General features: G+C 39.0%; 1 protein-coding gene across 1 annotated transcript in view; it reads left to right on the top strand.

Annotated features, from left to right (window-relative positions):
• COL9A1 (collagen type IX alpha 1 chain) overlaps positions 1 to 23234 on the top strand; it is a 90408-nt gene that overhangs the window by 17220 nt on the left and 49954 nt on the right. Inside the window, exons 6-14 of the mRNA XM_035697416.2 lie at positions 10063 to 10146; positions 10897 to 10917; positions 12438 to 12512; positions 12810 to 12845; positions 12970 to 13032; positions 19587 to 19640; positions 19905 to 19940; positions 21963 to 21986; positions 22804 to 22857. Of these exons, the coding sequence (XP_035553309.1) occupies positions 10063 to 10146; positions 10897 to 10917; positions 12438 to 12512; positions 12810 to 12845; positions 12970 to 13032; positions 19587 to 19640; positions 19905 to 19940; positions 21963 to 21986; positions 22804 to 22857 (447 nt within the window). The remainder of the gene's footprint in view (positions 1 to 10062; positions 10147 to 10896; positions 10918 to 12437; positions 12513 to 12809; positions 12846 to 12969; positions 13033 to 19586; positions 19641 to 19904; positions 19941 to 21962; positions 21987 to 22803; positions 22858 to 23234) is intronic.

Below are 23234 nucleotides of genomic sequence, written 5' to 3'. Positions count from 1 at the left end.
ATCACCCATTTAACCCATCCCTTATAAAACATTTCAAATAATTATAATTCTGAATGCTAGGACATTATTAAATTCTTTGATTGCCAGAGTGGTGAAGTCTCAATATTACTCCACCATATTATAGTCTAGCTAATAATACTATAGCTGACTGTAGGTTTTCTGCCGAGCCTAGTCTCATGTCAGAGTGGAGACCAGTTAGTTATCCTCTATTTTATTCTCCAGTGCAGGAATGTAACAAAGAACCTGGCAGCTGATATTATATTTTGCTTCTGGTCCACCAAGGAGGTTTTCAAAGTCAGTACACTGTAGCCAATGTTAAAAGTAATTGAAACAGGCATGAACAATTTTTTCCTTTATACTGAATTTTGACTCTCTCACAAGGAAAGACAAAAGAGACTTGAACCTAAAGATTCATTAAAGTTTCATATTTGGTGAGATAGTGGTGGTAGTACTAATAACAGGTCAAAGTTATAGGCCAAAAAATAAATCCTACTTCCATCCAAGGACTGGCAGTGACAATGTCAATCTTAAACCTGCCACTAAAATGTATCCCTCAATTTTTACTCTAAATTAGACAAAGAAACAGAAAATTCTATGTAAAGAAAGCCCATTATATTTTTTAAGCACTTTAATACCCATAATATGCCAATTTAAAGTCTCAAAAATGCTTTCATTCCCATTAACTTATTTTATGCTTGCAACAATTTTGTAAGATGGAGAGCTCAGATAGGATTATTCCTATTTCTCAGTTGAAGATGTGACTTCAAGTAGGGTTCTTGGCGTGTAAGAAACCATGTTAGGCATAAAATTTCTAATCACCCTATTTTCTGCTGTGCCAACTAACTTTCCTTGGAGAAAAGTAAAAATATGTATAACCATATACCTTTTCTTATGAAGCATTTCCTCACTTTCATTTTGGAAGGCATTTGTGATTTGCATAGATTTTTTCAGAATTTACCCACAGAATAAATAAAATCAATGTTTTTTTTTTTTAAAGAAGAAGGATTGTACAGTGTAAAACATGTTTTCAGACATTAGTCCTGTTTATTAATTTAGTAAACTTCCATCATGTGCCTGTATACTGGGTGTTGAAAATCAAGTAAATTACAGGTCTTACCTTCTTCAGTCTCTTGAGTGCGAGGGGTTGAGATAAGTAAACAATGACAATACAACATAATAAGGATCATGATAGTGGATGGAAGCACATGGAAGAAGCTCAGATCAGGCCAGGGACGAAGGAGGGTGGAGGTCAATCATGTTTACTGTAGAAGGTGATGTTTAGAGAAATCCTGGGGGTGAATGAGTATTATCCAGGAGAAGATAGGGTCCAGTGTTCTAGGCAGAGAGGCTCTCATTTGGGGATTCCCAGATATGTCAGGTCTTTCCTTTTCAAGTTTTACAAGTCTTCCCACACTGCTCCTCATTTTTCTAGATTAAGAATAGTCAAAATACCCATACACATCCCCAGAGTCCAAGCCCAAGTGCCCATGAGTTGTCTCTAAGACCTTGTTTTAATTCTTGTTTTATGTTTTGATTTCTCACCAATTTAACTGCAATCTGAAGTTGCTGGCAATTGCTGAAGGTCTACAATGACCATATGTCCCTAAGAAGACTTAGAGAATGATGAATAATAGTATCCATATATTCTGAGAGGTAGAAGTATACTGAGAGGACAACTTTTTCTCCATTTGGAGACAGCATATAGTCCATAGTAATGTGTGAGAAATTTTAAATTAGAGTGAAATATGCCAATAACCTAAAAACAGTAAGGAAGAGTATATTTTTCAATTTTTCTTCATGAAATTAGATTCATTCTGTTTTTTGACATTCTAGATTAATTGAATACTTTTCTCAGAATCAACACTGGCTTTTCTTTAGTAAATAAATCAAAAGCAAACATCTCTTCTAAAGGTATTAACAAATGTCAAAAGGTAGCCCTAGGGACTGCATAATAAAAAATGCAATTGAAAACAACATTTGATGGAGTACTAATGCTAAAAGACTCATTTATATTGTACTTGTTTGTGATTTTCTCTTATCTACCCTATCTTGTGTATCTTTCTCTATTCTAAATTGGAAAAGGAAACCAATTTCAAGAGGTTTTTCATAAAGCTGGCAGTATAGCTGCGCGTGTGATCTACAACTCAAATACCTTCTCATCATTCATGGTTATTTAGTGGGCTCAGAGCATTTTATATTTTTTCCCAATATACTGCTGTAATACATTGTTTGTTTGATTTTAAAGCAACAAATTCCATATTTCCTATTCTCCTTTGTGCCCATATTTTAGGATGGTGCCATTTATCCCACTGCAAAGCTCAGTTTTCTGGCAGCATACCATAAAAACATGTTACTTTATGACAGGTTCTTTATTGTTTGTTGTCAGCATGATTGCCTAGGAGAGTTATTTGGTACAGCTCTATTAGAAAACAAAGTTAGCCTTACTCCTTTTTCAGGGATGTACACTGGGGGTTTGGGCTTAAAGAATGATACAAGTTTATGTGGCTTTACAAATACATGATTCAAAACCTTTTTCTTTTTACCAATGCTTATTCAAAATAAACAAATGTGTAAAATAATCAGAAGATATAATGCCTTTAAAAGTATATTTTAAAAAATGCTACTTTATGTTATTTTTGTTAAATTCAGAGGAAATGTGAGAGCAAATAGAAAGAACAGTCAAAACTAGTGATTGAGAAGCTCTCTGTCCTTTTTTCTATTCCATATAATTAAATAACACTAACCTCCACATGCATAAACAATGAAAATTTCAAAAATTATAACATTGGAAAATCAACTATGAGGTTGTGGTTAATATGCATTTTGGTATATAAAAAATATTGTAGGAAAGGTATGTTTTCAGTGATTTAAGAAACGCATAATATCTAAATTATTGTTTGCTTATTAAGTTGCTTTCTTCGACAAGCACACCTTTTACAAATACTCTTTCACTTGTGAGTATGAAATAAATACAAAAGAAATAGTTATCTATACATATCCATAAGAAAGTCTATCTTACTTTGATATGATTTAATTGGAATATTTTCCAAATTAGTACCAACTGTGAAGACAATTTTTTGGGAGATAAAATCTAGCCTGCCGGATTGTAAACCATATTTACAATATCAGCTGGATTTTCCACTAGGTGGCAATGAAATGACAAGCACACAGAAAAAATCTGCTAATATAGGAGGAGCCATAATTGGAGGAAGGGACTATAGATAACTAGAATAAAAGCTAAATGATGGTCAAAGTTGCTTTCAATGGAAAATTGAAAACACTAAAATTTCTTATTGACCTCAGCTGTGCCCATACCGTTGCAAGAAAAAAAAAAGTCAGTGCTATTAGTTTTCTTATTTCTATTAAAATGTATATGGGATAAGGTCATGAAGAAATCTTTGTTATGTAGACTGGGTGGTTGTAACACAAGAGATTAATTCAATGGCATTTTTCTTTCTTTTGTGTTAATCTCTGTGTGTTTGATTTCTTTGGTCACAACGTGGAGTCAATAGAATCATGGCCTCTCAAAGCTGGAGGAAACTCTGATTGTATCTACTCCAAAACTCTAAGTTGACATGTGAAGAAATTGGAACCCAGAAAGAGGAAGGGGTTTGCCCCAAGTCATAATCAAACCAGAAGATAAATACTATCAATTCTTAATTCACTATATTATTCACTAATTAACATTTGGTAACTATTTATTACATCTTAACATCTGTTAAGTTATAGAAATTAAAACTCCAATGGAGTTTACATTCATTCTGGGGAGAGGAGATGGACGCAAATGGATAAATGAATAGCTGTATAGTATGCCTGGTGTTCATGAATACTATGGAGAAAAATGAAGCAGGAAACTGGATGCTTGGAGAGAAGGCCTCATTGAGAAAAAATACATTTTATCAGAAACCTGAAGGGGCTGGGGGTATTAGCATGTGGCTCTTTGAGAGAGGAGGGCTCTAGAAAGAGAGAATATGGAGTGAAAAGGGACCGATGTTGGTGTTGTCTACTATGTTTGAAGAGGGCATGGAGACCTGTGTGGCTGGAGTAAGACTGAGAGAAATAGCCAATAAGCCTGGAGAGGTAACATGATTGAGTGAGGATGGGGAAATTGTGTTAGCACTTTGACTTTCATGCTGTGCAAGATGGGAAGCTATCAGATGGTTTGGACAGGTAAGCAACATGTTTTCATTTTTTTGAAAATATCTCCTTGACTATTGTTTTGGCCAATATAATGTAGGGGGAGAGAAGAGCACTTAGGGGCACAATAAAAAGAGACTTTTAGATACTACTGCAATAACTCAGGCAGGACTGGTGTTGGTTTGGAACAGGGTAGTAGTAGTGGAGGTGGTGCAAGGTGGTCAGATCCTGACCCATTTTGAGGGTAAAGTGAATAGATCTGAAGTGTAAGAGGAAAAAAAATCAAGAGTGACACCAATATTTTTGGAGTGATTAATCAGAAGTATATAGTTGCCATTTATTGAGATGGGAAAGACTATGGGAAGAGAAGGTATCTGTGGGAATATCAAGGGTTGGCTTGGAACATCTAAGTTTGATCAGGATTTTGATCACTATTAGACATGTAAGAGAAGATGCTGAGCAGGCAGTTAGGTATGTTCTTCTGGTGTTCAGGGAGGAGTTGTCAGCATATATATGATATTTAAAGCCATGAAATGAAATGAATTGCTGAGAGATGAATGCAGTAGAGAAGCTCTAGAACTGAAATGTGAAACAACCAAAATTTAGAGGTTGCTGAGATTCAGCCAAAGAGACCAGGAAGAGGGGATCCCTGGGTGGTTCAGCGGTTTAGCACCTGCCTTCGGCCCAGGGCGTGATCCTGGAGTCCCGGGATCGAGTCCCACATCGGGCTCCCTGCATGGAGCCTGCTTCCCCCTTTGCCTATGTCTCTGCCTCTCTCTCTCTCTCTCTCTCTCTCTCTGTCTCTCATGAATAAATAAATAAAATCTTAAAAAAAAAGAAAGAGAGACCAGGAAGAGCAGCCTGTGATATCAGAGAAAACAAGGAGATGTGGTACTCTGAAAGTCAGGGGAAATAGAATTTTAAGGAGGATAGAATGGTCTACTCACTCAAATGCTATAGACGGATTAAATAAGATGAAGAGTGAGATTTAATATTGGTTTCAAAAACCCATGAAAGTGACTTTCAGAAAAGACCTATTGGAGTATTGGGAGTGAAGTCCAGTTGGAAAGGCTTCAAGAGAGAATAGAATGGGGAGGAATTGGAGGCAATGAATATAGATAACTTTTCTGAGTTTTAAATGGAGAAGAGCAGAAAACAAGATGGCAGCTGAAGGGGAATGTGGCATGAGGGGAGGATTGATTTTTTTAAGTGGGCAGACAACTGAGGACTCATAGTTCAGAGTGTAACATTCCTTTATGCTCTATTAAAGTAGCCAGTTTCTCACTCCAGGGCCCTGGCCTCTATTACCATATGAATCTCCTTTTAAATTAGGCCCCCTTTCCCCATCCATATCCCTGGTACAGGAAAATCTTTGATGATGGCCCAATAATTAGTTATCCAATACTACTCAAATTCCTTAGCTCAAAATTCAATAGAGAAAAAAAAATCTAATGTCTATGGTTTGCCACAGTGAATCTGGTCCCTTCTGTATACATCACTTATTTCTCTTGTGCTGTGTTCCTGCCACCTCTTCTCTTTAGAACTCTAATCTTTACCCTCTCCATCTCTACTTGTGAAAATCTCAATTGCTCTTCAGGGCCTCACTCACGTTACAGGTTATATGAGCCCCTTGCTGATGACATTAGCCATCCATATTGTACATCAACTGCAATATTATATATTGTCAAAAGCAATATTTAGCCCTAAAGCTGCCCTATGTACTAAATAAACATTTTTGTGTCTTCCATAGGTTCTATCTTAAAGCACATGAATGTGTTATATAAAGAAATGTTGGATTAAAAGATAAAGTAGTCATGCCAGGTCTGCTAACTCTAAGTCTTCTGCTGTTTCCTTTCACTGTTCTGCCTCTGCCTTTGTCTGTTTCAGCTGACTGTCACCCACTCAGATTTAATGACAATTCCTAGCACTATGTCTGGAACTGCAGGGCCTAGTCTACAGAAAGTTGGGAAAATTTCTGGTTTCAGGGCAGCTCAGAGCCTCCTGTTTAGTAACTAGGAAGCTTTATTGGAGGAGATTCCCTCATGATGCTAGAAAACAAAACTTTGTCATAAACTGAAAAGGAAAAGGAAAATGAGATCTGAGTTCAAGTATTTCTTTAAATCTTTGTTGCCACCAAGGAGACAAAAGCTTGATGAAACATTTCTCCTGTTAAAAAAATTTATCTTTGAAGACCTAGTTTTTAGGTATTTTATACTTGTAAAATGTAATCATGATTCAGTAATGCAAAAAATCTAGCTTTGTGCCATTCTCATTAATAGTGAATCAAGTTCTATAGTTTGTCATTAGAATGCTCTCAGGAGGAAAAGATAGTTTGTCTGCTATTAGTTTTTGCTTAATTTTTATGAAGAGCTTAATCTTATTAATTTTTCTCAACAACCTACCAAATAAGGAATCATCAGCACTTTATCAGAGTTGGTGCCAAAATTCCTTGTTTTAATGTGTGGTCTGCTGGACGCTACTCTGGCTTGGGAGATGGGATTATACCTAGTGTTCTATAGAAAAGAATTGTATAATGCCAAATCTGGGTGATATAAGGCACTGTACAATCACACAACTCAATTTTCCCTGAGACAATGGTGAAGTATTTTATGTCAAAAAGGATGAATTGTGCTAGGGCATTTATGTTCTGTTTAACTGATATTATTTCTCTATTGTGTTTTTCTCAAGTCTTATAAACTGCAAACTCATTAGGGGGAGGAGAATATCTTTGGTTTCCCTGGAATGTTTCCCTAGTGTGTGGCTTGTATTAGGATTTCAAAAATGTTGACTGAGGGACTAAATTAAAATATTTGTCACATATATTTTGTCAGTGGGTATTCAAAGCAAACAGTGATTCCAGGTATGAAAAGGAGAAACGTGTGGAAATCAGCAGTTTAGATGTGCAATGAAAGTGACTTTTAGTAAGGAACTCTGCCAATCTTCCTTCAAAATAATTAACATGCAAATCAGAATTCATATTGCTTGCCAAAAAATGGTTGTTGTATAGATGATTATTAGTGCGTAGGTGGTGTTTATGTGGATGCACAGATGTGTGCAGAAACCTCTGATCTATGTGGTACTCTGAACAACCCAGCCTGTATTCACAGATGAATTACATTCACTCTCCCATTATCCTGTGCCACAATTGCATCTTGCATATTTAAACAGGTGTACCAATTTATCCAGAGAGAATTACATTTTTGAGAAAACAGCTTAATGAATTACTTTGCATTTACAATAAGTAACTTTAATGAACAATCTAAAAGAAGGATATAGGTTTCTTAGTTAGCCATATAATTAAAGTTTCTCAAGGTGATTAAGCTATGAATTTTTTTGAGAATCCAAATATCATACATATATAATGCATGCCTAGTGTGAATTACCAATTCACAAGGGACTTAGAGAAAAAAATATATGAATGGTGTTTCCTATTTTGAGAGTTGCGGGGGGAGACATCTTATTCTGGTGATATTTCTATCTTCATTGAAGAAGAAGAATTAAAACCCTCTTCCCTATTTGATATTTTATTATACACATGAATATGTAACTGCATATAGAAACAGTTGACAGTTTTTGAAGAAGGATTAGAAATTTGCTTCTGGATGCATTTGTGTAATAAGCAGGCAAACAGGGAGAGGGAGAGGTTTGACTTCTTAGGGGAAGTTCCGTAGTCTTGTTCTAAAGTTTTCTAGTTTTCTAGTTGGACGTAAGCTTGCAAAGTTTTAATTTCTAGATCACTCTTCTTTTCTATTCATCCTTAATACAAATGTTCAATTACCAAATTCCTTGGTTACTGGCTTACAAAATTATGGCTCATTCTGGAGATAAGATATATTCTTGGGGGAGGCTAAGTAGAGGAGTAGAGAAGGCCCTTATTCTATAGTCAGACACATTTGGAATGCTAGCTATGTCTTTTTCTAGCTGTGTGACCTGTGGCAAATGATTTAACCACTCTGCCCCACTTTACTCATGTATGAACGGCTTCAAAGAATTGTTTGAGGCACAGCTAGGTATTAGTAGTCATTAAGGAAAAGGTTGTCCCATTGTTTCATTTATCTTCCTATTAAAATTTCCACTGCAGTTTAGAACAAAACCAAAATAAAAATCCCTCCCAAGCAAATGAGACTACCCTAATAAAGTATTTGATGAAATGATTTTCTTAACTGTAAGATAATTGTGTGCTTAAAAAGCAGTTCTTTTGTAGGATGTTAATATACTATTGTTAAATAATTTATACGATAAACAGACAATTTTCATACAATTTATAGAGAGCTTTCCATCTTAAAATATATCTTGGTTTAGCTGCTTACTTTCTTTTCATCCACTTACCTTATTTTTCTAGATATCCATATTATCTGGAGAAGAGTATGGTAAGGGTTGAGAGCAACTAGGACATTTAGAATCATCTAAGAAGAGGTGCAAATGCAGGAATCTGAAAGCTTAATGTCTTATTTTCACTCCATTATAAAATAAAAAACTTCCTTCTGTTTAACTTTCTCTTCATTATGGGTAGAAGGGAAGAACTTCATCCTTCATCCTTTCCAATTCTGATCTTTCATTCAGTAACCCAACTCTGGATGTTTCCACAACAACCGGAAAAAGTGTATCTAACCGAATGCTAGATCCAACAGATCTAGAGACCTTTTGGCAGGTGGGATAGAGTGTAAATCACTACTGGATGAAAGAAAAGACATAATGTTTTAGATTTGGGGCCTTGATACATAATTAGTCATTTGCATAATGCCATAAGAATCAACTGACCAGGAAATATGGATCTGATTTGATTGAGATGATAGCAAAGAACTTCCTCAATTTAAGAAGATAGGCCAGAATGGAGGTGCTGGGTGGTATATATCTTTTTTTTTTTTTTTTTTTAACCTTGTCACCTGAGGCCTTCAGCTTCAGACCTGGACACTCTTCCATTGTACTGTTTCTCAACTGTTCCCTTCTTTCTCTCCTAACACCTACTAAAATGTAAGAACTTGTCAGGATGCATTTGAATTTCAGGTATCTGAAAATTTTATATCTCTTTACCCAATGAATGAGATAATACCAAATTTATTTATTTATTTTATTTATTTATCCTATTTATTTATTTTTTAAAAGATTTTATTTATTTATTCATTAGAGACAGAGAGAGGGGCAGAGACACAGGCAGAGGGAGAAGCAGGTGCCTCCCACAGCCCAATGTGGGACTTGATCCAGGATCACGCGGAGCCAAAGACAGATGCTCAACCGCTGAGCCACCCAGGTGTCCCGATAATACCAAATTTAAATGTTTTCTATTCTCTTGTTTTTTCCCCTGAGGTCTAGATTTCCTTCTCATTCCTTCCATTTCTAGTCCTTCCTATTTCCATTTTCAACTGTGAGTACTCCATGGAGAATGTTTTCTCTAGCATGCAAATTTTTTCCAGGACTGGATTTTCTTTCCCCGCCTTTCCCTAAGTGTCATCTCTTTGGCTATCTCTGTCTCTAATCTCCCAAGTTAACTTTTAGCACATGTGTTCTTTGTGAAGTTCAGTAGGCCTGGATTCCATGACCCTCATCTTGGCTTGTCACTTGGACGGTTTCTTGTTCTCTCAGGACCTTATTTTAATAGAACCTGCATCTTGAGGACGTGGGAAGGACAGAAATGGAAAGTCAGTGCCAGTGGTCTGTTCCTGCCTAGGGCTCTGCTGGGATACTGCAGAGCTACAAGCATCTATATTCACTCATCAGAGAAACTTGGGAAGGGTTTCTAGCCCATTTCCATTGGAAAAATCTGTATTCAAGGAACAAGAGTACTAGTCCACTGAGGTCAACTGGTTCAAATTGGTCTCCAGTCACTTAACAATTGGACCACGCTTACAAACCCATCTCTCTCTTAAATGATTTGCTTCTGTCCTCCAAAAGAATCTGAATTGACTATCTGTTATTTTTCTCCAGTTTGAACTTCAGTGGATGCTGATTCATTGTGACCCACTACGCCCCAGGAGAGAGACTTGCCATGAGCTGCCAGTTCGGGTAACTGTGAGTCCTTTGACCACCTGCAAAGGACACTTCCACCCAGCCTACCTCCCTTCAACTCCTTCAACTCCCCACCTCCTTGCTCTTTTTCTAAGGAGTTCAGGCTTTCCTGTTAGGGACCAGATAGATACTAAGGTAGCACCACTCACAGCCTGCCAAGTAGAAACCACCTCGGGGTGTCTGGTTCTACCTTTGGTGGCTTACTATCCTCACTCCTCCCCCCTCAAACATTTCTCCTGAGAACACTGGCTGTCCACTCGCGGCCCATAGTGGACAGCAAGAGCCTGCACTTGGGCGGATGGGCAGAGGCAGAAGGGGAGGCAGACGTGCCTGTGTGGCGGCGGGGAAAGGGTTAAGGGGGACTGTTGTCATTCTATCCGGCCTCCAGCCCGCAAGCTCTCCTCCAATCCCCAGGACCCTCTCCAGGGCCATTCATAAACAGGAGGAACGTAGTCGTCCCGGCTGGGCACCTCTGCAAAGACGAACTACTCCCGGGGGCGCTTTCTGCCGGGGAGAAGTGCACTTGATGCGTGTGACGGGTCCGGAAGCCTAGCGGGGCGGCCGAGGCAGTGTCCAGTGTCCGCCCAGGGGCTTAGCAGAGGGTGGCGGGCATGGCCTGGACGGCGCGGGATCGAGGGGCCTTAGGGCTGCGACTGCTGCTGTCTGGGCTCTGCTTGTGCATGGCTCAAGTAAGTTGTGCTCGAGTTTGGCGGGTGGGGAGAGCCTTCTCACTCTCTGTCTTTTCTCCTCCAGCCCAGCGAGACCGCGGACCAGGTAAGCGGAGGGCGAGTGTTTGCGCTTTCCTAGTGCACGCAGGGGAAAGTGGAGGCAGCAGCCGTCGCGGGAGCTGGGGGGAAGGCGCAGAGCTCTCCTTGGGCTCTTGGCCACGTTCTTCCTCCAGCCTTGAGCACCTGCAGCGACTACCGTCGGAGTGGGGACCCCAAATGACCCTTAGGTCGGGACCCAAGGCGTCCTCTCCCCCTCCTTGGCCCCAACACTGCAGGCAGAGATTCCGAAGGCCTTTAGTGACTTGGGACCGGTCGCTAAACTTGGGCCGTTTACCAGGTTGCTTCTTGACTCCCCCACTTCGCCCCTCCTGGTTGCATTCGAGAGCCAGGCCTTGCTGGAGAGGGCGGGGGATTCAGGCTGGCGGCGCTGCAGCTCCCCCTCCCGCTCCAGCAGCCCGCGGTGGCCGCACTAGACCCCGAGCCCCGCCGGCCGGGCCGCCGCTCCGGGACTGGAACCGGGCGGCCTTGGCTGGCATCAGTCATAATTTCAGCATTTCCCGAAAGCCCCGGCGTCTCCTTCCTCCCGCGCAGTAGAGGACCCGGCGGGGGCGGGTGAGCCCAGTCGAGGTTTGAGGTTTCACTTACAAAGACCCCATTGTAACCTGTCTGGTCATTGGGGTTTAGAGAAACAAAGTTTTCCTTGATGAAAGAAACCCCCCCCCCCCTTCTTCTTCTTTTTTTAAATTAGGAGAGGGGAAAAAATCCCACATTCCCTAAGCAACACGCTCCTGCTATTTTCAGACGCCAGTATTCCCTCTAGCACCATCAAAGCGTAGCTGTTTGCAAGCGATAAAAGCAGTAATACCCTAGGGTCAGTCTGAAATTTGGTGTAGTTTTAAAGCGAGGTGCAAAGACCTCATGCAAGAAGAGTGTCACTGCAGGGAAGTCCGAAATAAGGCCAGGGCCTTCCTGGGTGTCAAGGCTCTTTGCCCCCATGCTCCCCAGTTTTCCTCCAGCATTTCTCCCTGATTTCTAGTGGACCTAGAAAAATTTACAAAATGATCTTGGAATCATCTGGAGGAGTGCCTCCATTCTGAGTGGTTCTATTTTGGCCCCAACACTGACTCTCAGTTACTAATCAAATCGAGGTAGTTAATGAGCACCATTTCGTTACTGAATCCTTATTTATTTATTTATTTATTTATTTATTTATTTATTTATTTATTTACTGAATCCCGTTTTAAAGAGGCAAAAGGCCTTCCTTTCCTCAAGACCTCTTTTGGTTTAATGGTCTCTGTAGGGGTGAGGCCCTGTGGCCCCAGTGCCCACCTTGAGGCCTAGATCCTACTCCAACCACACTAGTAAGACTCATTCAAAATATGGAGGAACCAGAGAAACCTGGGGTCAGCTTGGGAGTTTCCTACTTGTTGATCGGGTTTCAAAACTCCTTCCTCCAAAGGGAAGTGTCCAAAGGAAGGGTGGAAGTGGGGGGCCTCAGGACGTTGTGCCCAGTTTCTCCTTGTTGCCCAAAGTTCTCCATTAACCCGCGTGTGCTGTTTTTGTCAGAGAGGTCCCCCGGGCGTGCAGGGGCCCCCGGGCCCCCCCGGCCCCCCTGGAGTTCCAGGCATCGATGGCATCGACGTAAGTTTCCAGGTCCAGGGCTCTGTTCCTCCAGTCTGGCCGGTCCCTAACCCTTTCTCCCGAGGGCTGATGGGGTTTTTGATCCGACCAGATGCCCGGCTAGGGCTTGGGTGAGGGCTGGGGTGGATCCTAGGAGCCTGGGGATTTTCGGAGGGATAAGGAAGACGCATTCAGTTGTCCCCATTGGTCCCTCCACCATTTTTACCCCGTGCGGAGAACACGCGTGTGAGTCTCCCGGCTGGGTCCTCAGCGCCTCCCACTCACGGACTGCTCTCGCCTTTTCTACTCCCCCTTCAGGGTGACCGAGGTCCCAAGGGTCCCCCGGGCCCCCCGGTAAGTTGATGAGCGCATCCGCTCTTCGCTTCTCTTCTTTAGACGCGGTTCGCAGCCCCGTGAGTCCCTAGAGTCTCAGTGTCGCCTCTTTCTCTGTCTCCCGACCTCGCCCCTCCCCGCCCAGGGTCCTGCTGGAGAACCGGGCAAGCCAGGAGCTCCGGGCAAGCCGGGCACGCCGGGCGCCGACGTGAGTAGGCGGGGCGGGGCGGGGCGGGGCGGGGGCTCTGCGGGAGGGGGGAGGGGTGCAGGCCGCGGGAGCCGGGCTGCCCGCGCTGGGGCCCTGAGCCGGGCCGTGAGCTTCGGGGTTCCTGCCCCAACAGTCCGCTCTTTCCTCGCTCGCCGCCCCAACGCTCAGCCCCGCAGCCCGCACGGGGGCGGGGGGGGGGGGGCGGGAAGAGGAGGTTTTTTTTTTTTTTTAATTTATTTATTCATGATAAAGAGAGAGAGAGAGAGGTAGAGACACAGGCAGAGGGAGAAGCAGGCTCCGTGCAGGGAGCCCGATGGGGGACTCGATCCCGGGGCTCCAGGGTCACGCCCTGGGCTGAAGGCGGCGCTAAACCGCTGAGCCACCCAGGGATCCTCACTTTTTTATTTTCTTTAAAGATTTTATTTATTTATTCATGAGACACACACACACACACACACATAGAGACACACACACACAGAGTCAGAGACCCAGGCAGAGGGAGAACCAGGCTCCATGCAGGGAGCCCGACGTGGGACTCGATCCAGGTCTCCAGGGTCACGCCCGGGGCTGAAGGCGGCGCTAAACTGCTGAGCCGCCCCCCTCCCCGCCCCCCCGCCCGGGCTGCCCCGGAGGGGGTTTCATCGCGCTCTGCTGGGGCCTCTCAGCGGGTCGCCGTCCGTCCTGCCCTTTCGTAGGCACGTCCTAGATTAAGTTAGGAGAGGACCTGTAGGCAGGCGAAGGCGCAGAGTACTGAATCCTGAAGAAGAGAAATAAAGATACCTCTGAGGGAGGCCCGGAAAAAAAATCCCGAAATGAATGGGGTGTGGGGGTGGGGGGTAAGGGGTTGGGGGGTGGGGCAGGGGCTGGGAAATGGTCAGCACACACAGAATAGGAAATTCACCACTAGTTTTCCACTTTCCATGTTTTCTTGATTGGCATCACTGACAGAAATAAGCGGAGTAGGGTTGCTTGAAAGTTGGGAATGAGCATCCTTTCTCCAGTTTACCTACCTCTACAGCTCTCCCTCCCCTTGATTGAAGAAAGCTCCGCTGTATTGTAGTATAAACCTAACAGTAAATACTATTTCCTCAGAGCATAATGACCTCAGGACTTTCTGCTTCTCCTGTCACTATGTGCTGGATTAATAGGTACTGAAGTCCTACTGCAGGCCAGTCCTTGACTTTAAAACTGGGATACAAAGTGAAGTAAAATAAAATTATCGGTTCTCAGAAAACACACAGTGGTGTATTCATCAAGTTATCCTTCAAGTTACCACGTTATGTGGCTTCCAAAACCTGAAGACTTTTCTAAATCAAAGAAAGCACTTGAAAATCTATGATTAATGATTATAATTCCTAAGAATTTTTTACTAGAATTTATACATATGGAAGAAAAAAACCGCTAGGTTTTAGTGTTTATAAGTTATGCTTTTTTTTTTTTTAAGATTTTTATTTATTTACTCATGAGAGACAGAGAGAGAGACAGAGGCAGAGACACAGAGAGAGGGCGAAGCAGGCCCCACGCAGGGAGCCTGATGTGCGATTAGATCTTGAGTCTACAGGATCACGCCCTGGGCTGAAGGCGGCGCTAAACCGCTGAGCCACCGGGCTGCCCAAGATATGCTTTCTTTATAAAGATTACCACTATGAGGGTATTTGTCTATGCTACTTGGTACGTTAGGAAAGATTTGTTTTACGGCTCATAGCCTCAAGTTTGAACTTTCTGTGTGATTGTGCAAGAATCCCCCAAGAACTAATATTTGGATAATACAAACTGAATATCAAACTGATATTTGTATAATACAAACTGAAATTATATAACTTTTTGGTTTTCAAGTTCTTCGTGGAACACTGAATAACTTGAAGCTGTCACATCCTAATAAAAAAGTCTAATAAATACAAGGCTACTCTATAAAACAGTAGCCCAGTATGGGTTGGATTCAATTCTGCATTCCTATGAAATTTGGACCTGCTTTTTGTGTGAAAAGAACGTTTATGATTACATTATTATTATTATTATTATTATTAATTTTTGTGGTGGCTGAAGCATAAACTAATCACCTGAAGTCTTCCCTTGGTATTGAGTTGAAATATTTCAGAGAGAGGGCTAGAGTTATCTGTGCATCAGTTTAATGGTGCTTTTGTAGCTGGCTCAATGCTACAAACTCTTCTTTACCTTTTACCATAAGGTCATAAAGACAATGCCTGGGTTTCCTTTGCAAAGTAATTCCCCCCATTTAAACAAATTTTGGATAAACAAATGAAAATGTTTAAAAATCTTTAAAGGTACAATATAGTTAAGAATTACAAGGAGTGTTTAGTCTTTGTCTATAGTTGAGTTGCAGTATCATAGTAAGACATTCATGTATGCCAATATTTTAGGCATTTCCTAGAATAGAAGTTAACTATAAGCAAAAAGTTAACTTTACTAATATGCATTTGTGTAGAACTTTTTTTCCTCAAATGCAGTCACAAACATTATTTCCTTTAACCTTACAATAACCTGGAAGGCAAGTTTGGCTAATATTATTCTCCACAGATAAGAAAACTGAATAATTTTGAGGATAAGTAGTTTCCTCAGGGACCTAGAGTTATTTAGTGGTTAAGATAGTGAAAGAAACTAGATTCCTTCATTTTTAGACTCACTCTCTTTCCAGATAGTTTTGCCTCATGTGTATACAAATGAATATCTTAAATAGATGAATAATCAGAGAAAATAGAAAAAGAATGATAGTAAATTTTTAGTATCTGAATTCTCAGCCAAGAAAAATGCTACGGGCAAATTCAATGGATAATAAAAATAACTTATAATTGGTCTTTTCTAATTATTTGTAAATATAGGTATGATTCCACCAGATTTTGAAATGGAACCACATGGGACTTACAAGATTCTGACTTACTGTATTCTTTGGCTCCTTTGACATTTTAAACAAATCTTTTACCTTAAATTGAGACTAGACATTGAGAATAATGAGAAATCAGTAAATGTAGAGTTTGCTGTTTCTTTGTCCCTGGCCATAGGTGAGCTAAGTAAGCAGGAGAGGTCTAATGATCTTTTCTTGTTAGGTGAGCCTAAGTGTAGTGGTGAGACCTTAAACCTCCAACCTCTTTGTTTTCTGCAATTTGGTTCATTGTAAAGCTGTACTTTTTGGTAATGTTAACAAATGGTTAATCAGATGATGTTTGGAAGAATACAGAAAGAACATGATTTAAAGAGTAATTACCCTAAGTGAAGTGGATTTTTTTGACAGAAAATGTAAAAGATTCATGGCAGCTATACTTGTGGAATTATGTCTTGAGTCTCATGAGCTGATTAGTTGGAATGCCGGAAGGAAATTACTGTTGATGGCTGGTATTGTCTGCCAAGCAGCAGCATGAAAGTTCAGAACATAGCTTTAATATCACCTCATATAGAACTTTATCTTCATAAACATTCATATGAAAGCAATTCTTTCTGCCACTGGTAATATTTTTCTCTGTCAATTCTTTGACAAATAAGAATTTTTGAAAATTGGAATTTGTATGTGTATGCAAATGTAAATGTGGGAGATTATAGATATATATGTAGATGTAAAATTAGAGAAGTTAGAGCTTGGTTATAACCTTATGCCCAAAGGACAACTGTGTTATTATCAATAATCAATAGAGATGTTCTGATTGGCACTATTTGCTGTGATATGCTTAGTGAGCTCTGAAAACAATATTTTATACATTCTTATAGCATCCATCTAAGATAGGCAGAAGAATTAGAATTGAATATGGGAATTACAGTTACACCATGCCACTTGTTATAGGAAGGAAGATAGAAAATCCTCTGGCTATATATAACTATTATCCCTGGCAGATGTTTATATGATTAGAATAGTGAGTTATTAAGAAATTATTCTGAAAGGTCAGTGTTAAGTGGAAATAGTCAGACATCAAAGAAGTGTGAGGGGGCCATGAAATACAGTGCCCATGGTTAATATCTAGATTTTTGTTTGTTTATTCATTTGTTTGTTTGCAGAACCCCTTCTGAATATTTTAAGCTGCCAGAGGGCAGGAAACATGTCTTATACTTCAGGTGAATTCTTCACAACATCTGTAGTAGTGCTGACCATATAATAATGATGATAATAAGAATAGCTGACATTTATTCAGGGCCCACTCTGGCAGGCACTGTTGTAAGCATTTGTGTATAATATCCCATTTAATTTTAAAAATTGCTGTGTCAGGTAGATATTAATATTATACATATTTTACAGATTAGGACACGGAGGCACAATACAGTTAAGCAACTTGTCATGGTTATGCAGCTCATAAGTGGCAAAGTTGGGATTTGAACCCTAAATAAAGATGATGTAGAAGGCTAAGTGTAATATCCTTCCATGTAATAGACTAACCTAAATTAAATATTCAGTGTTGATGTGTTGAGTATGTGTTAGATGCCAGGACCAGTGTGCCAGGATTATAATGGACATGTAGTTCTTGTCCTTATGGAGCTTATACTTTTCTATGTACCTATTTCATAACAGAATTCACTATAACATCTGACACCTAAATGTATTATCGATTTATTATTATTTTTTAAAGATTTTATTTATTTATTCATGAGAGACACAGAGAGAGGAAGAGACACAGGCAGAGGGAGAAGTAGGCTCCCTGTGGGGATCCCAATGTGGGACTCGATCCCAGGACTCCAGGATCATGACCTGAGCCAAAGGCAGAGGCTCAGTCACTGAGCCACCCAGGTGCCCCTGTATTATCAATTTAATTCAAAGAACTTCCTAGTGATCGATATAATTTATCATGTGTTATAGAAGGTACTTTAAATAAGAAGTGACTTGGAAGCAGCCTCCATGTTGTCTAACCATTTACTTGGTTCTGGTTTATTATTATGCAGTGAAATTCTATCATATATAGTAGCTATTGTTCACCAATCTTGTCAGTTATTCCAGTCACAGACTGAAGATTGTTAGTTGGTTGCATGTGTGGGAATTGATCAGGATTGTTTTTGGAGGGTATATATAGAATGTGGGAGTTAGGGGTTCCATTAGTCAAATGTGTTCAGAGGTTTGTAAAATCTTTGTGCCATATATGCCTGCAGAGGGTGCTCCTGGATGTATCGTTTGTTTACGAAAATCAAAAGCCAAAGTTTCATTACTCCAGGTGCTCAGCAGTTCTAAATTACGGTGCAGTACTTAGACTCAGGTGACTGAAACTCAGTCTGTGAAAAATTGTTTTATGTGTGTTTAATAATTTTCTTTGGTAAAATTTCAATAATTAACATTTTCAACTCATTTTTTTCTACTTCCTTTGATTCACACTTTGGAGTTGTAAGGGAAATGGATTGATGTAGAGAAATGTAAAAATGGTGGTCAGTGAACTAGTTGTCTATATAAATTACATGGAAGCATTTTAGTGATATTTGTGTAAACTCTGACAGATTAAATATGGATATTGGAGATCCATTTTTAAGTAGGGCTTTCATTTTTGCAAGGAATCCCTCCTCAATTAATACCATTTGAGTCTTTGTTCAAAATCTTGATAATAGTTTTGTAAGATGTTTATTTATGCATGCACATGTATGTGTACACATATGTATATACATATATACACACAGATACACATACACATTTATCTTTGGCAAGGTATAACTTCAAGATTACATTATAAATGATATCTAAGAGTGTCAGAGTAAAGAAAAAATAAAAAAATGCATCATCATCAAATATGGAAATTCAGGTGTACATATATTGTTATTAATGCTTTAAGATTTATTTTATATTAAAGATGATAGTTAAAAACAAGTACTGGCAGGGAATTAGAATGTTTGGAGGATATGCTTTAACAACTGCTTAGTATTCAATATGATAGTTATAAATGCATTTTATAGTAATTGGCTTAAATTCTATGTACCAAGTGACACACATGAAAATATATACTTAAAGCTATTTTTACTAAGGAAGATAATGTAGAGACACTCATCTTCTCAAACATTGTACCTTAAAAGTTAAGTTCTTCAATAAGCAATTGTTATTGCTGGAAGATGGCTAGAGGGTTTTTTAGATGGCTAAAGGCAATAATGAGGTTGAATATTTTAAATTTCTATTGAAGAAACATTTTATTAACTCTATTAGACACTATTAGACACTATTAGAGAGATAGAGACATATAGTATTTTTATTTTATAAATGAAGTAAAGGAGGTGCATAAACATGGGTAAATGACAGAGCCAAGATCTGTGGTCCCATTAGACTTAGCTATTAGAATGCTACAGTTGTTACATTGCATTTTTTCCAAAGCAGAGACAAAAAATACAAAATTATTGGACTCTGTGATAATACAGTTAGTAGGAAGTTAGGAATATGATAAAATTTATCAACAGAAAGTAACAGGAAGATTTCTTGGTAAACATTACCTTTAGTAAGAATATAGGAAAATTATTTCTTTGTAAACATTCACATCATACAAAGATAACCATTCTGTACATACTTAGTATATAAAATGCAATTATCCACTTAGGAGTTTGCCTAAAGATGCTATATTAGTTCTAACATCATCTTGCTTTGTTAGGGATTAACAGGACCTGATGGATCCCCTGGTTCTGTCGGACCAAGAGGACAAAAAGTAAGTTGGCCATCTGCTATTAATTGCTGGTATTAGTTAGATGCTGAAGTATAATTTTATTGTAGTGTTTGCAAATCAACTGAAAAAGTAGTCACGAAACAGAGGAAATGCACTTGTTCAACTAAAATCTTGTTTTAGTTTAATTAAATTAAATTAAAAACACCAAGATGGAGTGTTTTAATGATTTCAAAATTTATGCAATTTACGTATTTACATATTCATGCTACAAAAAGCTAAGTACAATGAAGCTATTTTTATTTTTAGGGAGAACCTGGTGTTCCTGGATCTCGGGGATTTCCAGTAAGTAACTGTAAAGCGACAGAATTGAAAATCTCCTGTCTTTTTCTGCCACTGTGAAATTTTTAATTGCAGCTTTTGATATAATATGCAGCATGAAGGAGTTCAATAGACAACTTCCCTTTCACTCCCCTTGATAGCAAACATTTCTTGCATAATAACAGCAAATCTGGATATTCGATGTTTAGACCATAGTATCACACTACTTTCTTCACAACTGGTTTTATCTCTAATGGAATATCAACCATATGATTACCAGCCTGATTACCTGGCTAGTCCCTTCCTGCACTGCCCAATCTGCCTGCTTTGTGTTATTTCTATTTATAAGAGGGCTAGGTTCTTAGGCTGCTTTTCCTTTCCATTTGCTCTTTATTCCTCTTTTGTTCTTGTCATTAATCTGTATTTTTTGTCTTTGTTTTCTATTTGCACTGTTTTCATGGCCATATTTCACTGTCTGTCAACTTTTCCATTATAAGGCTATTTTCAGAAGTGAATAACTTGCTGGCCTTTCTCCTATATTTTTCCACTCAGAGCTCAACATCTTATAGAGATACCTTTTTAAAAAACTCTGTGAAATTTGAAATTTGTCAAACATCTAGAGCTATGGTAATGAAATAACTTATTGATTACTTTGGTATTTTCAAGCATAACACATTTCCCAAATTGATTTACATATTAAAATGATCAAATAGGAGTAATTTTTCAAATGCTTTGAAAAAGCCCCATTTATTATTAAAACACACTGTTCATGTGAAATTCTTGCTCATTTTGGCTGCCTAAATAATTAGAAATAATAATATCAGTATCACACGGTGTACATTGATTCCACGAAATGGTTCATGTATGGATATTTCAGAAAAGGGAGTTTGGAATGAAAAGCTAACCCAAATATGGTATCAGAGATAGCTTGAATAAAAATTATGCAAGCCAATGTAGGAGAGAAAGGAGTAATGAGGATTCCCAATGGAGAAATACTAAACCTGGAAAGCAAAGATAAAAGAGATTCAAGGCAGCTGATGTTCAGTTATATAAAATTCAACAAGCATGTAGTTAGGGTTTAGCATATAGTAGGTCCTGTGGTAGGAATTGAGGTGAGGAGGATGAATAAGATATGGTGTCAATCCTTGATCACATGTAGTTCAGTGTAGCTAAAGAGATATAAAGGAGAGGGAGATGAAATAATCACTTTAAGATCAAATTCAGAATAATAAATTAAGATCGCATAGTAAGTCATATCTGGAGTGTCACCATTATATTTTCAATATCTACTAGATTTGGTGTCTGGAAACATAATCCTATCTGTCAAAAGAGGGTGGTTTCTGTTTTTTTTTTAATCCCCCCCCCCCCGCCTTTTTCTGTGCTGAATGTTTGTTTGGAGGAATTTCCAAACATCACATTATAAATTATAAAGCAGTACACTATATCAGTTTTAATGTAGATTTCTTATAAAACACAACAAAAAAATCTTAAACTGTCAGGTTGTGATATGCTTCTTTGTGAATGATGTTAAGTTTTCCTAACAGCAAGCATGAATGACTTCTTTGATTTTTTTTTTTTTTTTGTTAAGTTTGGGGCAAGTATTATTGGTTAGCTTAGACATCAAAGGAATATTTGAGGTGCTGAAACAAGCTTCTTCCTTTAGAAGTAGAGCCATGTTTGCTTTTATTTTTAATCCAGTCCTTTCTTAAGAATGAACATCATATATTTAGTGACAAAGTTTATACTTTGTTTTTAAACTGAGTTATGTCTTCTGTATTTATGCTGAGTTTAAATGTTTTTTTTTTTTTTTAATTTTTTTTTTTTTATTTATTTATGATAGTCACAGAGAGAGAGAGAGAGAGGCAGAGACACAGGCAGAGGGAGAAGCAGGCTCCATGCACCGGGAGCCTGATGTGGGACTCGATCCCGGGTCTCCAGGATCGCGCCCTGGGCCAAAGGCAGGCGCTAAACCGCTGCGCCACCCAGGGATCCCTTTATGCTGAGTTTAAATCACCTACCATAACAATTTTTATTTGAATCTTTTAGGGCCGTGGTATTCCTGGGCCTCCTGTAAGTACCATCTCTTGGTTTATTTCTACGCAGTCTTTAACAATGGCCTATTTCTCAGCTCCCAAGTTTACTCTCCAACTGATGCTACCCAGTGGTATTTATAGTGTCCTACCTACATGACCTTAGATAGCTATTATGACACACCTCTGTTCTGGTTTATTCATTTTAGAAATTTCTGTTCCATTTTAAGTAATTAAAATTTGTTCAAATGAGTTTTTGTGTCATTGGAAACCAAAACTAGCACAGATACATAATCCTAAATCAGTTACTTATCATATTTGATATCATTTATGATAGATTATAAAAACATCCATAAGTTACCATGTCTATTTATTTATTTATTTATAATTGCATTTTTAAAAATAGAAGGATAATTTGCATGCAGTGTTATATTAATATCAGGTATTATGATTCAACAATTCTATACATTATTCAGTACTCACTACAATAAGTGTGGTCATCATCTGTTACCAGGCAATGTTATTACTATCTTAATGACTATATCCTCTATGCTGGACTTCTCATCTCTGAGATTTATTTATATTGTCACTGGAAGTTTGTACCTTTTACCCCTCACCCCCACCTCCCCTCTGACGACCACCAGTTTGTTCTCTGAATTTAAGAGTTTGTTTTTTTTGTTGTTGGTTGTTTGCTTCTTTGTTTTGTTTTTTAGAGTCCACAAATAAGTGAAATCATGTGGTATTTTACTCTTTTTTACTTAGTGTAATACCCTCTAGGTCCATCTGTGTTGTTGCAAATGGCAAGATCTTATTCTTTTTTATAGTTGAGTAATGTTCCATTGCCTATATACATACAGGGCCCTCCTGGGGCAGCAGGGCTTCCTGGAGAGCTTGGCCGTGTTGGACCAATTGTGAGTATTACAGTGCATCTTGATAGACATTTGCTAATTTAATAGATGACATTACTCAGGAAGGCAAATTGCCCTAACTGTATGCTTTCCTCTGTAAATCCAGAAGATGGCAGATGAATTTCATTCTTGTTCATAATATTGATGGGAACCAGGGATAATAATGCTACCTCACTTTTGTAGAGTGATTTTAATTTTTTCCCCAAAGTTTTCAGCTAAATTTTTCTTCCCAACTTCCAGAATTAGTGATCAATCAAAAGGGTGTCACCTCTATTTTATAGACTCTCAGCTGGAATTAAGGTCCAGTGTCTTTTATATTAGGCTCTCTGCATGAAATGAAAAGTGAATAGCTGAAAATTGTTGCCAAGTATATTTATGTT

The sequence above is a fragment of the Canis lupus genome, chromosome 12 (genome assembly GCF_003254725.2).
Source record: "Canis lupus dingo isolate Sandy chromosome 12, ASM325472v2, whole genome shotgun sequence".
Classification (NCBI taxonomy): domain Eukaryota; kingdom Metazoa; phylum Chordata; class Mammalia; order Carnivora; family Canidae; genus Canis; species Canis lupus.
This window is presented reverse-complemented; position numbering and strand designations above follow the sequence as displayed.